We start from the raw sequence: 14,903 nt of genomic DNA, 5'->3' as shown, positions 1-14,903 counted from the left end.
CTTCCCCTCTCAATTTATTGTATTTGGCCTTGTTTGCGTTTGAAGAATTTACCCGACATGCATCATACACCCTCTTTTTTGTTTCATCATATTCCTTATGTTCTTCATCATCCAAGGAGCCCTGGCTTTGATTCCCTTACCTTTTGCCCTTGTTGTACTAGCTTGTACCTGAAATATCACCTCAAAGATCAGTCATTGTTCCGTTAGTTTTTCCTGCCAGTCTTTGGTTCCATTTTACCCTGGCTAGATCCCCTCTCATCCCATTGAAGTTAGCCCTCTTCCAATTTAGAAGTTCTAGATTGTTCCTTGCTCTTTTCCCTTGCTTATCTGAAACTTGATACAATGATCACTCTTACCCAGTGTTCCCCCACAGACACGTGGTCCACTTGCCTCACCTCATTCCCTAGCACCAGCAATGTCTTCTTCCTAGTTCGACCGAGAATATTATCAAGGAAGTTCTTTTGAACTTTGCATGAGTCCTGATAAAGTCAATGCTGTTGCAGGTTTCATATTAAATTATTTAGCAGATTACTCTCTCATCTTACATGGGTGAAATATATTAATTAGAAACAAAAGTCATGAGTACCAGAAAATTTTAATGTCCATAATGATCAAAATTAAACTTCATAATCTAATAGCAAAAATGATAAATGAATGATTCCAGAGTAATGTAGCATTATGCATTAATTCTATAGCTCATTTACTGCTGAACATACTTTAAAAGTCAAAATTATTTTATTAGTCCTCCTTTTAAACCTATATGAAAAATGCAGGTTAACACCAAGTTAAATGATTATGACTGAAAGAAGAAAGTTGAAAATTAGTCAATTGCCATGATTTGCAACAACTTTAGCTAATCTGCAATTTACTATTTTAAACCCATTGTACAGCTGCTAGAAGTTTTACTGCTGCTGATTGATTTAAGTCAACATGGTTGTTTGATTTAAAATAAAAATCAGACAGAAAACTACACTGCAAAGACCTAGAACTCAAACCTCAATGATACATTATAATTCATCAGGAAGGGTTGCACATGCTCACATGCCGATATTTCTATGTCTGTTTTCCCTGATGCTTCTTAGAAGATTCCTCATTTTTGGCAGCTTGGATGAGCTTGGATTAAAAAGAAAAACTGTATGGTTAGTAAATCCTTCTGCCATGACAGAGGAAGATGATGCAGGAGAGTCATGCTACCATCTCTAGTCTTTAACTTTTGTTTTCTTCACTCTAGCAAGACTCTTTTTGCAGAGGTCAGTCAAGTGGTTTAGTTAGATCTGTTTTTTAAAGAAGGGAATTTGAACATTTTTACACTAACTGCCCACTGGATGGATTTACCAGTATAAAAAAGTAAAAACAAAATAAAACCAGATGGAACATCCAGCACGACGACAAAGGCACATCCTGCAGAGTCAACCCTGCAAAGTCCTCCTCCCTAACATCTGGGGACTTGTGCTAGTAATCCAGAGGTGAGGATTAATGCTGGTGGAATTTAAATTCAATTCATAAATCTGGATTAAAAAGCATCAGTAATGATGATCATGCAACTACCAGATTGTTGTAAAAACCAAGCTGATTCAGTAATTTCCTTTAGGGAAGAAAATCTGCTGCCATTTCCCAGTCTGGATTCCATGTGGCTCCAGGCCCACAGCATTGTGGTTGACTCTAAATTGCCCTCTGAAATGGCCTAACAAGCCACTCAGTTGTACCAAATTGCTACAAAATAAAACCAGATGGACCATCCAGCATTGACCTACGCACAGGAAATGACAAAAGCACACCCTGCTGAGTCAACCCTGCAATATCCTCCTCCCTAACATCTGGGGACTTGTGCCAAAATTGAAAGACGTGTCCCACAGATTAGTAAAGCAATAGCCTGACATAGCTATACTCTCAGAATTCTATCTTACAGCTCCTCCATCAACAATCCACTCAACCTTCCAATCTAGAAGTGGCAGGTGGCAGAGCAGACAGGAGGAGTGGTCTAGAGAGCTCTCAACATCAACTCTGGACTCCATGAAGTCTCATGGCATCAGGTGAACCACAGACAACGAAACCTCCTCTATGTTGAAAACCACTTGAAAGAAGCACTGACGGTAGCAAGAGTTCAGAATGTACTCCGGATGCGGAACTTCAACATCACCAAGAGTGGCTTGGTAGCGTCACTACTGATTAAGCTGGCTGAGTCCTGAAGGACATATCTGCCAGACTGGACCTGCGGCACGTGGTGAGAATACTGAGAGGGAAAAACCTACTTGACCACACGCTCACCAATCTAACTGTCGCAGGTGCATCTGTCCATGACAGTATTGGTAGGAGTGACCATCACACAGTCCTTGTGGAAACGAAGTCCACTGAAGATACCCTCCGTGTTGTGTGGCACTACCACCATGCTAAATGGGATAGATTCAAAACAGGCTTAGCAGCTCAAAAACTGGTAATCCACGAGGTGCAGAGGGCCATCAGCAGCAGTAGAATTGTATTCAACCTGCATATAATCTGTGATCTCAAAGCCCAGCATATATCGTACTCTACCTTTACCATCAAGCCAGGGAGTCAACCCTGGTTCAAGGACCACAAGAGAGTATGCCAGGAACAGCATCAGACATACCTAAAAGTGAGGTACCAACCTGGTGAAGCTACAACACAGGACTACGTGCATGCTAAACAGCAGAAGCAGCATGCTATAGAAAGAGCTAAGTGACCCCACAATCAGTCAGGCCATATCCGGTCGTGAATGGTGGGGGACAATTAAACAACTAACAGGAGGCGGCGGCTCCATAAGCATTGCAATCCTCAACAATGAGGGAAGTCCAGCATGTCAGTGCAAACGACATGGCTGATGTGTTTGCAACCATCTGCAACCAAAAGTGCCGAGTAGATGATCCATCTCGGCCTAATCCCGAGGTCCCAAGCCGGTCTGCAGCCAATTTGATTCACTCCATGTGATATCAAGAAATGGCTGAATGCACTGGATACAGCAAAAGCTACGGGCCTTGACAACATCCTGTCAGTAGCACTGAAGACTTATCCTCCAGAACTTGTGGCGCCCCTAGCCAAGTTACAACACTGGAATCTACCTGACAATGTCGAAAATTGCCCAGGTATATCCTGTCAACAAAAAGCAAGACAAATCCAATCCAGCCAATTACCACCCCATCAGTCTACTCTCAATCATCAGCAAAGTGATGGAAGGTGTCACTGACAGTGCTATTTAGTGGCACTTGCTCAGCAGTAACCTGTGCACTGATAGAAAAACAAAATACCACAGATGCTGGAAATCTGAAATAAAAACAGAAAGTGCTGGTAATACTCAGCAGCATCTGTGGAGAAAGGAGCAGTTAACATTTCAGGTTTGTGCCCTTTCATGACCTGATCCCTTATGAAATGCACAAATATATAATCCTGATCTGAAGAAAATGAATGATAAATTCCCAAATCTAATATTGCTTATTGAATAGTAATGGTAAAGTTACAGCCAATGTATGTACCATATTGGTCTATCCAAAGCTTGAATGCAAGATATTTGTACCAGTTACTATATTTCAGGAATTTTCAAGTGCATGAGTCACATTAGGTATAGCCACTGAATTATGTTGATGGTACAATTTAAAATGTATGTGACAATTAATTGCGATTATTGTTTATATTAAAGAATCAGTGATAATTCAAAACCCTAATTAATGCTAACAAATATAAAATCAACACTGCTCTGTTAATTGTGCGAAAGTTGCTAATGAAAAAAGATGTACAGTAGCTAGGCTGCTTGTGAAACCATTGATCTGGTTACACTTGAAATGGCTTAGAATTTTCTGAACAGGTCACTTATTCATTCATCTTGGTTTTGCCTCGCATCAATGAGAAAATTAACCAAGTTTCAATTCTTTACCTCACCAAAAACCAGCATCAGGACCCAAGCAAAGAACAGGCAGTGGTAATACTGCCAGAAATAAACAGTACAAATTAATTTCAAGTATGTTTACTGGTTGGGCTAAACACATTTTATTGGTTAAGTGTTGTTAAATCTTGTTTCAGGAACTGTGAATTGATAAAATTGTAGAGAAAGCAACTACAAGATTCAGCAACATTGATCTAGTTAGAAATAAAAAAAAACAAACTCAAAGGCAATAAAATCAAACAAAAAGTAGATGGAGAACTGTGGGTCCTGCATCATTCTGCATATAAATTGAGGGAGAAGGAATAGAGATGTTAAACAGATTTATTGGACCTAGTCATCAAATTGGCAGGTCAAGCAGCAGCAAACATGCAACAAAACATTCTATCTTGCGGGCAACAAACATAAATGACAGGCAGCCCCGGGACAACCACCTTTGACATTCTGGGCAGGAGGGAGACATCAACTTTATGGTAATCATAATTGATCACTTCCTGGTTTAAGGGCGGCACAGTACCGCAGTGGTTAGCACCGCAGCCTCACAGCTCCAGCGACCCGGGTTCAGTTCTGGGTACTGCCTGTGCGGAGTTTGCAAGTTCTCCCTGTGACCACGTGGGTTTCCGCCGGGTGCTCCGGTTTCCTCCCGCAGCCAAAGACTTGCAGGTTGATAGGTAAATTGGCCATTGTAAATTGCCCCTAGTGTAGGTAGGAGAATTGAGGGAAGGTGAAGATGTGGTAGGGAATATGGGATTAATGTAGGATTAGTATAAATGGGTGGTTGATGGTCGGCACAGACTCGGTGGACCGAAGGGCCTGTTTCAGTGCTGTATCTTTCTATGACTATACATAAGGCATAACTAACATGTACATTTATGTAAACTACTGCAGATTCCACTTGGCCTCTCTGATGATATTCAGTTTGTAAACAGAGGTCCAACGTAAAGGTTTCTACTGCATTGAATAAAATGAAGCATGCTTTAACTTACTATGCTCCCAGTAAATAACTAAAAGTAGTTAATTACATCACAGTACTTAATCAAAAAGCTAAAAATGTTAACTTCATAAAACAATGCATGGTGAATTAAAAAGAACAGAAATCACGTCAGCCAGTGTTAATTATTTTCTAATTTTCAGTGTTGAAATTGTCTGTAAAAATGATGCAGTTTTGAAAATATATTAGGTATATACTGTAACAGTTTTAAAGTCAAGTTTTCAATCCGCTTGAGCTTGTAGTCCCAATTTATTCTTCTCTCATGTAGAAAGACGATCACAGGCACTAATGCAGTTCATAGTTTGCTTTAAAGCAAGTATGACAATTTACAAGGATGAATTTCTCTCACAATGTAGTTTCGTTTTTTTTCAAAAAGACCAAGTTCTGTGAAATGGCCATAATATTGCAGACAACTGTCTGAAACCAGTACCTGTACAGTGTAATGTGCAGGTGGCAGACTGGAATTCCACAAGCTCAAAGCTATGCTCTCTGTTGGTTGATTCTAAATGTTAAAATAGCACAAGCAGGTGCACTTTTTATCCTTCAATGTTCAAAGGATTCCATATCAAGACTTCCTGGACACGTGATTTTGCATTGAGCTGGTGTTATATCTGATGTGAAAGCCAACTGGCACCAGACTATTTATTGGAAATGGTCTTGCACATCTTGGCTTCAGTGCATCTGGATGTTAGATTGGTATCAAATTAATGGATTGTTCCATTATATTAGAGTTAAGATAAACCATTTTGCATTGATATGAAAGTAGTGTAATGGCAGCTTAAGATTCAATATTCTACCAAAACAATATAGAAATAAAATGATACATTACAAAGAATGTAAATAATTGTAAAAATATGAAAATTAGATAAACATTTACTATTGAATGTTTTAAGATTGTAGATATTTCACAGAATTAATTTAAAGGCAATATTCATGATGTAACATCCCATGTGGAGATATTCCCTGCAGGAATAGCATCATAACCAATGATTCTGATCTCAAACTCCAACTTCAGCACTGTCCAGCACTTCTAGTAGTTCGCTGGAGAAAAATATGCAATGCCAGAATAAAATTATAATACTTTGATTAACAGAACACGAGGATAACGTTGGTGAAAATTGCCTTTTTAGACGCACACTACCACCACTTTTCAAAAATGATGCTTTCTTTAGGGACACCAAGCTTTTCCAGCTGTTGAGAAACAGCCTCTATCATTGGAGGTGGACCACAAATGTAACAGAGGTTATCCTTTGACAAATGTGCCAGAGTCCTTTCAGATATTCTTCCAGCTATAATAAAAATGAAAATTATATTAAAGAATTGTATCTAAAATGACTAGCTCCTAAAACACAAATATAATTAAACACTTTGGTGTATAATTCCTCCCTGTCACATTCTTTTACATATAATATGGTGATCCATAGAATGTTATGAATAAAAGCTCAAGGAAAGAATAAATTCGCATTTATATAGCAAGATTCATAACCTTGGGACATCTGAAAACACTTCACAGCCAATTAATTACTTCTTTCAAAGAAGGTAAAATCACTGTTGTAATGTAAAGAAGCATGCGATCTAATTTGCACATAATATTGGGTCCCACAAACAATGATGAGATAAATGAACATTTGAATTAGGAACAGGAATAGGCCATTTGGCCCCTCGAGTCTGCTCTGCCATTCAATAAGATCATGGCTGATCTGATTGTAACCTCAACTCCACATTTCCATCAACACCCAATAATAACCTTTCACCCCCTTGCTTATCAAGAATCTATCTACCTCTGCCTTAAAAATATTGATAAACTCTGCTTCCACTGCCTTTTGAAGAAGAGTTCCAAAGACTCACAACCCTGAGAAAAAAATTCTCCTCATCTCGGTCTTAAATGGGCAACCCCTTATTTTTAAACAGTGACTTTTAATTCTAGATTCTCCCGCAAGGGGAAACATCCTTTCTACATCCACCCTGCCAAGACCCCTCAGAACCTTATATGTTTCAATCAAGTTGCCTCTTACTCTTCTAAACTCCAGTGGATACAAGTCAAAGCCTGTCCAACCTTTCCTCATAAGACAACCTGCCCATTCCAGGTATTAGTCAAGTAAACCTTCTCTGAACTGCATTTACATCCTTCCTTAAATAAGGAGACCAATACTGTACACAGTACTCCAGATGTGACCTCACCAATGCCTTGTATAACTGAAGCATAACCTCTCTACTTTTGTATTCAATTCCCCTCACAATAAATGATAACATTCTATCAGCTTTCCTAATTCTTTGCTGTACCTACATACTGACCTTTTGCGATTCATGCACTAGGACACCCAGATCCCTCTGCATCTCAGAGCTCTGCAATCTCTCACCATTTAAATAATGCTTTTTTATTCTTACTACCAAAATGGACAATTCCACATTTTCCCACATTATACTCCATTTGCCAAATCTTTGCCCACTCACTTAACCTGTCTATATCCCTCTGCAGCCTCCCAATGTCCTCTTCACAAGTTACTTTCCTACCTATCTTTGTGTCATCAGCAAATTTAGCAACCATACCTTCGGTCCCTATATCCAAGTCATTGATATAAATTGTAAAATGTTGAGGCCCCAGCACTGATCCCTGTTGCACAAGACTCATTGCATCTTGCCAACTAGAAAATGACCCATTTATGCCTACTCTCGATTTCCTGCTAGCTAGCCAATCTTCTATCCTGCCAAAATGTTACCCTCGACACCATCAGCTTTTATTTTCCACAATAATCTTTGATGTGGCACCTTACCAAATGTCTTCTGGAAATTAAAGTACAGTATATCCCCCGGTTCCCCTTTATCCACAGCACATGTTACTTCTTCAAATGACTTCAATTAATTGGTTAAACATGATTTCCCTTTCACAAAACCATGTTGACTCTGCCTGATTACCTTGAATTTTTCTAAATGCCCTGCTATAACGTCTTTAATAATAGCTTCTAACATTTTCCCTATTACAGATGTTAAGCTAACTGGCCTGTAGTTTCCTGCTTTTTGAATAAAGGAGTTACATTGGCTATTTCCAATCTAATGGAATCTTCCCTGAAACTAAAGAATTCTGAAAAATCAAAACCAATGCAGAACTATCTCATTAGCCACTTCTTTTAAGACCCTAGGATAAAGTCCATCAGGACCCAGGGATTTGTCAGCCCGCAGCTCCAACAATTTGCTCAGTACCACCTCCCCAGTGATTGTAGTTTTCTTGAGTTCTTCCCTCTCTTCCATTTCCTGATTTACAGTTATCCAGCTATCCGATAAGATAAGATGTTGGTTGAGGGATAACTATTGGCCAAGACACCAGGAAAACATCCCAGTCCTTTTCAGAATAATACCGTGGGATCTTTTGTGCTACCTGAGAGGGCAGATGGAGCCTTAATTTAACATTTCATCCAAAAGACGGTGCCTCCAACAATGCAGCACTCCCTCAGGACTACAGTGGAGTGTCAGCCTAGATTATGTGTTCAGGTCCTGGAGGGGGTCTTAAAGCCACAAGTCTCTGACAGAGGCAAGACTGCTGCCACTGAGCCAAGGCTGACACCTGAAAGTGACTTTTTCCCCTCCCCCAAACTCCATGCTCCACCTGCCCTTCAAGTACCTTTACAATATGAATTCCACTATTGACCAAGCTAGTTGGAAACAGACAGGAGAGGATGGATTGGAGAAGTGGGAATAAAGACTCATTTTCATTTTTCTCCCTCGATGAGGAATTCACTATTGTCTGCTTGATGACACTCTCTGAACACAACAGAATTCACTGCGTGCTGCTTTGAACGCATGAACCCGCATTCCCCCTTATTTTGAAATTGTGTCCCCTGGTTCCAGACTCCCCAACCAGGGGAAACATCTTAGCTGCATCTACCCTGTCTATCCCTTTAAGTATTTTGTAGGTTTCAATGAGATCACCTCTCAATCTTCAAAACTAGAGAATACAGGCCTAATTTTCCCAATCTCTCTTCAGAGGACAGTCCCGCCATCCCAGGAACAAGTCTGGTGAATCTTTGTTGAACTCCCTCTATGGCAATAATATCCTTCCTAAGGCAAGGAGGCCAAAACTGCACACAGTACTCCAAGTGCAGTCTAACCAAGGTTCTATACAATTGAAGCAAGATTTCACTACTCATGCACTCAAATCCTCTTGCGATAAAGGCTAACGTACCATTAGCCTTCCTAATTGCTTGCTGCACCTGCATGTTAGCTTTTAGTGACATATTGACAAGGACACCCAGGTCCCTTTGTACATCTACACTTTCTAATCTCTTACCATCTAAGAAATACTCTGCACATCTGTCCCTCCTACCAAAGTGGATAACCTCACATTTTTCCACATTATATTCCATCTGTCACGTTCTTGGCCACTCATTAAGTCTGTCCAAATCCCCTTGAAGCCGCTTTGCATCTTCCTCACAACACACATTCCCACCTAGTTTTGTGTCATCCGCGAACTTGGAAATATTACATTTGGTCCCCACATCCAAATCATTGATATATATTGTGAACAGCTGGGGCCCAACCACTGATCCCTGCATTACCCCACTAAGTCACAGCCTGCCAACGCAAGAATGACCTGTTTATTCCTACTCTCTGCTTTCTGCCTGTTAACCAATCCTTAATCCATGCCAGTATGTTACCTCCTATCCCATGTGCTTTAATTTTGCTAACCAAACTCCTGTGGGGGACTTTGTCAAAAGCCTTCTTAAAATCCAAGTATACCATGTCCACCAACTCGCCTTTATCAATTCTGTTAGTAACATTCTCAAAAAACTCCAACAGGTTCGTCAAACATGATTTCCCATTCATAAATCCATGTTGACTATGCCCAATCAGATCATTATTATCCAAGTGTCCATTTATCACATTCTTTAGAATAGATTCTAGCAATTTCCCAATGACTGATGTAAGGCTAACAGGTCTCGAATTCCCTGTTTTCTCTCTCCCTCCCTTCTTAAATAGTGGGGTGACATTTGCAACATTCCAATCTGCAGGAACCACTCCAGAATCTATAGAATTCTGGAAGATGATCACCAATGCATCCACTATCTCCACAGCTACCTCTTTCAACACTCTGGGATGTAGAATATCTGGTTCTGGGAACTTATCTACCTTCAGCCCCATTAATTTCTCCATTACCAACCTTCTTACTAATACTAATTTCCTTCAATTCCTCATTCCTCCTAATCCTTTGAATCTCTAATTCTGGGAGATTTCTTGTATCTTCCTCAGTGAAGACAGACACAAAGTAATCATTTAGCTTTTCTGCCATTTCTCTATTCCCCATTATAAATTCTCAAGACTCTGCCTGTAATGGACCCACATTTGTCTTAACCAAACGTTTCCTTTTTACGTACCTGTAGCAGATTTTACAGTCCGTTTTTATATTTTTTGCTAGTTTACATTCATATCCTATGCTTCCTTTATCAGTTTCTTGGTTCTCCTTTGCTGTATTCTAAAATCCTCCCAATCCTCAGGTTTACTACTATTTCTGGCAATTTTGTAGACCTTTTCTTTTAATCTTATATAATACTTAACTTCCTTTGTTATGCATAGTTGACTCCCTTTACTTTTGGGTTTTTGTGCCTTGAAGGAATGTAATAGTTGCTGTAAACTCAGTAATAATTCTTTGACGACTATCCATTGTCTATGCACTATCAGACCTTTTAATGTATTTTCCCAATCCATCTCAGTCAATTTGGCCCTCATACCTTCATAATTTCCTTTGTTCAAATTTAACACCCTGGCTTCAGATTGAACTACCTCACTTTCAAACATAATGTAAAATTCTATCATATTATGGTCATTCATCTCAAAAAGGTTATTTTACAAGAAGATTATTAATTATCCCTTTGATTTTACATTAATAGCTAAATAACAAATTTGCAGCAGAGTAGCATCAGTTGGAATAAAGATTTAAAACATACATAGAAACATAGAAAATAGGAGCAGGATTAGGCCATTTGACCCTTCAGACCTGCTCCACCATTCAAAAAAGATCATGGCTGATCGTTTAATTCAGTACCCTGTTCCCGCTTTCTCCCCATATCCCTTGATCCTTTTGGCATTAATATATCGATCGCCTTCTTGAATATATTTAATGACTTGGCCTCCACTGCCTTCCGCGGTAGAGAATTCCACAGATTCACCACCCTCTGAATGAAGAAATTTCTCCTCATCTCGGTTCTAAATGGCATACCCCGTATCCTGAGAATGTGACCCCTGGGTCTGGACTCCCCAGCCATCGGGATCATCCCTGCATCTAGCCTATCTAGTCCTGTTAGAATTTTATTGTTTCTATGAGATCCTCTCTCATTCTTCTAAACTTTAGTGAATATAGGCCTAGTCGACCCAATCTCTCCTCATACGTCAACCCTGCCATGCATTTGCCCACTCACCCAACTTGTCCAAATCACATTGGAGCCTCTTTGCATTCTCCTCACAACTCACATTCCCTCGCCAGCTTTGTGTCATCTGCAAACTTGGAAATGTTACATTTCCTGCAGTTAGAGTTGGGAGATGCAAATCCAATGTTACAGTGCCACGACTGGTGGAAGGGTGTAACCTAACTTTTTAATAGATACTTTCGGTTATAAATGTTAACATAGGACTTTATAATGGGGAAAGGATAATCACAAAAAACCTGAGTACTGAAAATAAAGCAGGAGATGTGTGAAGATAAGATTTTCAGTATGTTATAGCTGCATACAGCACAGGAGGCCGCCATTTGGTCCATTATGCCGATGGCAGTTCTTTGAAAGAGCTACTCAATTAGTTCCACTTCCCCGTTCTTGCCCCACAACCCTGGAAATTTTTACTTTTCAAGTACATAACCAATTACCTTCTGAAAATTACCAATGAATCTGCTTCCACCACCCTTTTGAGGCGGAGCATATGATCACATAACATCTGTGTGTAAATTTTTTCTCTCCTCATCTCCCCTCTGGTTCTTTTGCCAACTACTTTAAATTGGTGTCCTCCGGTTACCAACCCTCCTGTCCATGGAAACAGTTTCTCTGTTTACTGTTGACTGTTTAAATTGTTCTCTTCTGTAGCTTTTACAAGTCCTAGACATCGTACTAAATTGTGGTGTCCAGAATTGAACACACTACTCCAACCGGGGTCTAACTGTGATTTATAAAGGTTTAGTATAACTTTCTTGCTTTTGTACTCTACGCCTTTATTTATAAAGCCCAGGATCCCACAAGACTATTTATTTAAAAAAAATCAACTTTGTCACCTTCAAAGATTTGTGGATGCAAACCCTCAGATCTCTCTGATCCTGCAAACTCTTGAAAATTGTACCATTTAATTTCTATTACCTCTACTTATACTTCCTTCCAAGATTCATCACTTCACATTTCTCTGCATTAAATTTCATCTGCCATGTGTCTTCCCATTTCGCCAGTCTGTCACTGTCCTCCTGATGTCTGCTCCTATCCTCTTCACGGTTTACTACATTTCCATGAGTTTTGTGTCATCTGAAAACTTTGAAATTATGCTCTTTATATTGATGGATATTGGATTTACTTGGCCAAAATAAAAATATTTGCATTATTACCTTTTGCCACTTAATTTTGCAACAGGCAAAAATCTTCATTCCCCAACTATGCAACAGTTTGAAACTAGCACCCATTATAGTACAATTACAAGTCATTATATGGAAACCTCAGGAAGAATTACAACGGATTCTACTACTAAGAGCAGCCAATAAATTTGTGGCTAGATTAAACACACTGTATATTTTGGGATCTGAAGGAAAACATTTGTGGGATGTTATAATTTTAAGTATTACATGCTCAAATATTATAATTTATGTCTGTTGGTTTCAATTATGAACACTGGAAGAGCCAGAAAACTTACTATGCAACAACCTGATATGCAATGGGTCATGATTATTTTTGAGGATGGGTTGCGACTGGTATTATTTTACATAGTGTGGCTTTGCTTCAGTTTTCTTTTTACCATCACAATACTTCAAACCTGAAAACACTCATGTGCTGTTTTAAGTTTCTCTACCCACTTTGGCTAGGGCTTGGAGGCAGCAGCCGTCAAGACTATTTTTCATTCAGAGGCTCCATACTTAGATTTTCATACTGCTACAATCATAATTGAGACATGAAACATACAGTCAGGGTAGCTATAAGCAAATATCTTCCCAATGTGGAGTAAACAAAATTAAATAACTTGCTGTTTTCGTGTGACAGTGAGCGTGCGAGCGAGTGCACATGTTGTGGGAACTGATGGGGCCAGAGAGAATTGGGCAAATTGTGGAAAATAGAAATATGATTTTGGACTCCTCAGCTGACAAACTACAACTTTTTATATCTATCGATGAAACCTCAAGTCTAACCTCTACCACATTTTGGGTGACCAGCATAGTCCTTTCACCTTTATAAACTGCCATTAAATTCAGTATAATACTCTTATGTCTCCAAGTATGCTTGAGAAAGCTCAAAAAAATGTGTTACTTTTCGCTTAGAAAATTAAATGTTCATAAATATGTCATACAATAGGATGATTGTGGCAATTTGACTTTCTGCATTTGGCAGTTCATTTTAAGAGCTAAATCACCCAAACGTATGGAACGAATATTTCAAAACTAAAAAGTATATATTACCAAGAGTAATGTTAAGCTTTTAAGCTAAGAAAAGGACACACCAGGGGAATGGTCAGACACAACTTTGCAGTATCTCCTCAGGAATTTTCTTTAAATGAGTTATGGTTGCAATCCAGTTTCTAGCGGACACATGTCTGTATGACATTAATTGATCTAATTCAGATTCAAATCACACTGAAAATGCTTTTATGTTGTTGTTTGGTCAGCAACTCCCATAGACTGGATGTCCTGCAGCCACTGGCCAGATGAAGCTATAACTGTCCTGCTTTGTTAGGCCACTGGCCAGGAAGACCTGCTTTTTCTTGGACATTAGTATTTGGCACCTATCTAACTGTGCCTTGTAAAACTGCAGCAGTGCAATCTAGGCAGAATGCTCTTTTGATACAAACATCACATCACGTCAATACCCTATAAACTTCTTTTGTGCATTGCGGCATCATTATGCAATTGCACTGCTCGTGGCCAATTTGTTACAGCCATTCTGTACTCATTTCCACTCTGTTGCTAGAGATTGGCAGAAGCGTCTGATATAAACGGTCCTTAATTTAACAAGCTGACTGTGAAACAGCAAAGGGGGAACAAGTGGTGATAGTAAGGTATATTCTTCACATAACAAGGCTGAGCTACATCAAGGCTGAGCTACATAATCAATGTTTTGAAGCAAAACTTTAACCATTCCCATCTTTGACATACCTATTCTGGTGACCCTTGATCAAATTAAAGAACATTTGACTCACAACAGGCATTTACTGAGTGCTATTGAAAATGCACGGAAGAACAGACAAGAATCTGGTTTAGCTGCTATACACGGTGCAATTAAAAAGCTTGCCAAAGCCAGACAACTTGAGTAAGGTCAACTGCAGCTGTGCTACTCTAGTTCAGAAAACAGGAAATACTAGTGTTTTCTTTCTCACCCCATGAAAGTAAGTTTTGCAAAAACACAAACGACAATCAAGCACAAAATCAATCATGGCATTCTGGACCCAGACATGGGGCTACCTGCTGTTTTATTGACACTTCGATGGTAGCTTTCACCGAAGTGGTGATAGGTAGATTCCATCATCTGGTAAATATATCTTGAGGGATAACGGAAAATAATGCTAGTCCAAATTTTTTTTTGTTGAGGTTGAAAAATAAGTTCTCTCAAATCTACTTCCTAGCATTTAGTCTAGATAGAAACACAATCAGGTCAATCATTTCCCTGAGTATGTTCCACTATTCATTTAGATCATTTCTACCTGAACTCATGTATTTTATATCCCCTCACACCCTTACCTAACAAAAAAGTCCATCAAACTCAGTCCTGAAAATTTCAACTGACTCAGCATCCCCATTTTGGGGGAGCGAGTTACAAATTTCTGTTACCTTGAGTGTGATAAAGTGCTTCT

General features: G+C 39.3%; 1 protein-coding gene across 2 annotated transcripts in view; it reads right to left on the bottom strand.

Moving 5' to 3' along the window:
• Positions 1-593: 593 nt before the first annotated feature.
• Positions 594-14,903, bottom strand: part of oxnad1 (oxidoreductase NAD-binding domain containing 1) — an 84,270-nt gene continuing 69,960 nt past the window's right edge. For both annotated transcript variants that reach the window (XM_068011778.1, XM_068011786.1), the window contains exon 7: positions 594-6,172. In XM_068011778.1, coding sequence (XP_067867879.1) covers positions 6,021-6,172 — 152 coding nt within the window. In that variant the 3' untranslated portion in view covers positions 594-6,020. The remainder of the gene's footprint in view (positions 6,173-14,903) is intronic.

This window comes from Heterodontus francisci, chromosome 2 (assembly GCF_036365525.1).
Source record: "Heterodontus francisci isolate sHetFra1 chromosome 2, sHetFra1.hap1, whole genome shotgun sequence".
Taxonomy (NCBI): domain Eukaryota; kingdom Metazoa; phylum Chordata; class Chondrichthyes; order Heterodontiformes; family Heterodontidae; genus Heterodontus; species Heterodontus francisci.
This window is presented reverse-complemented; position numbering and strand designations above follow the sequence as displayed.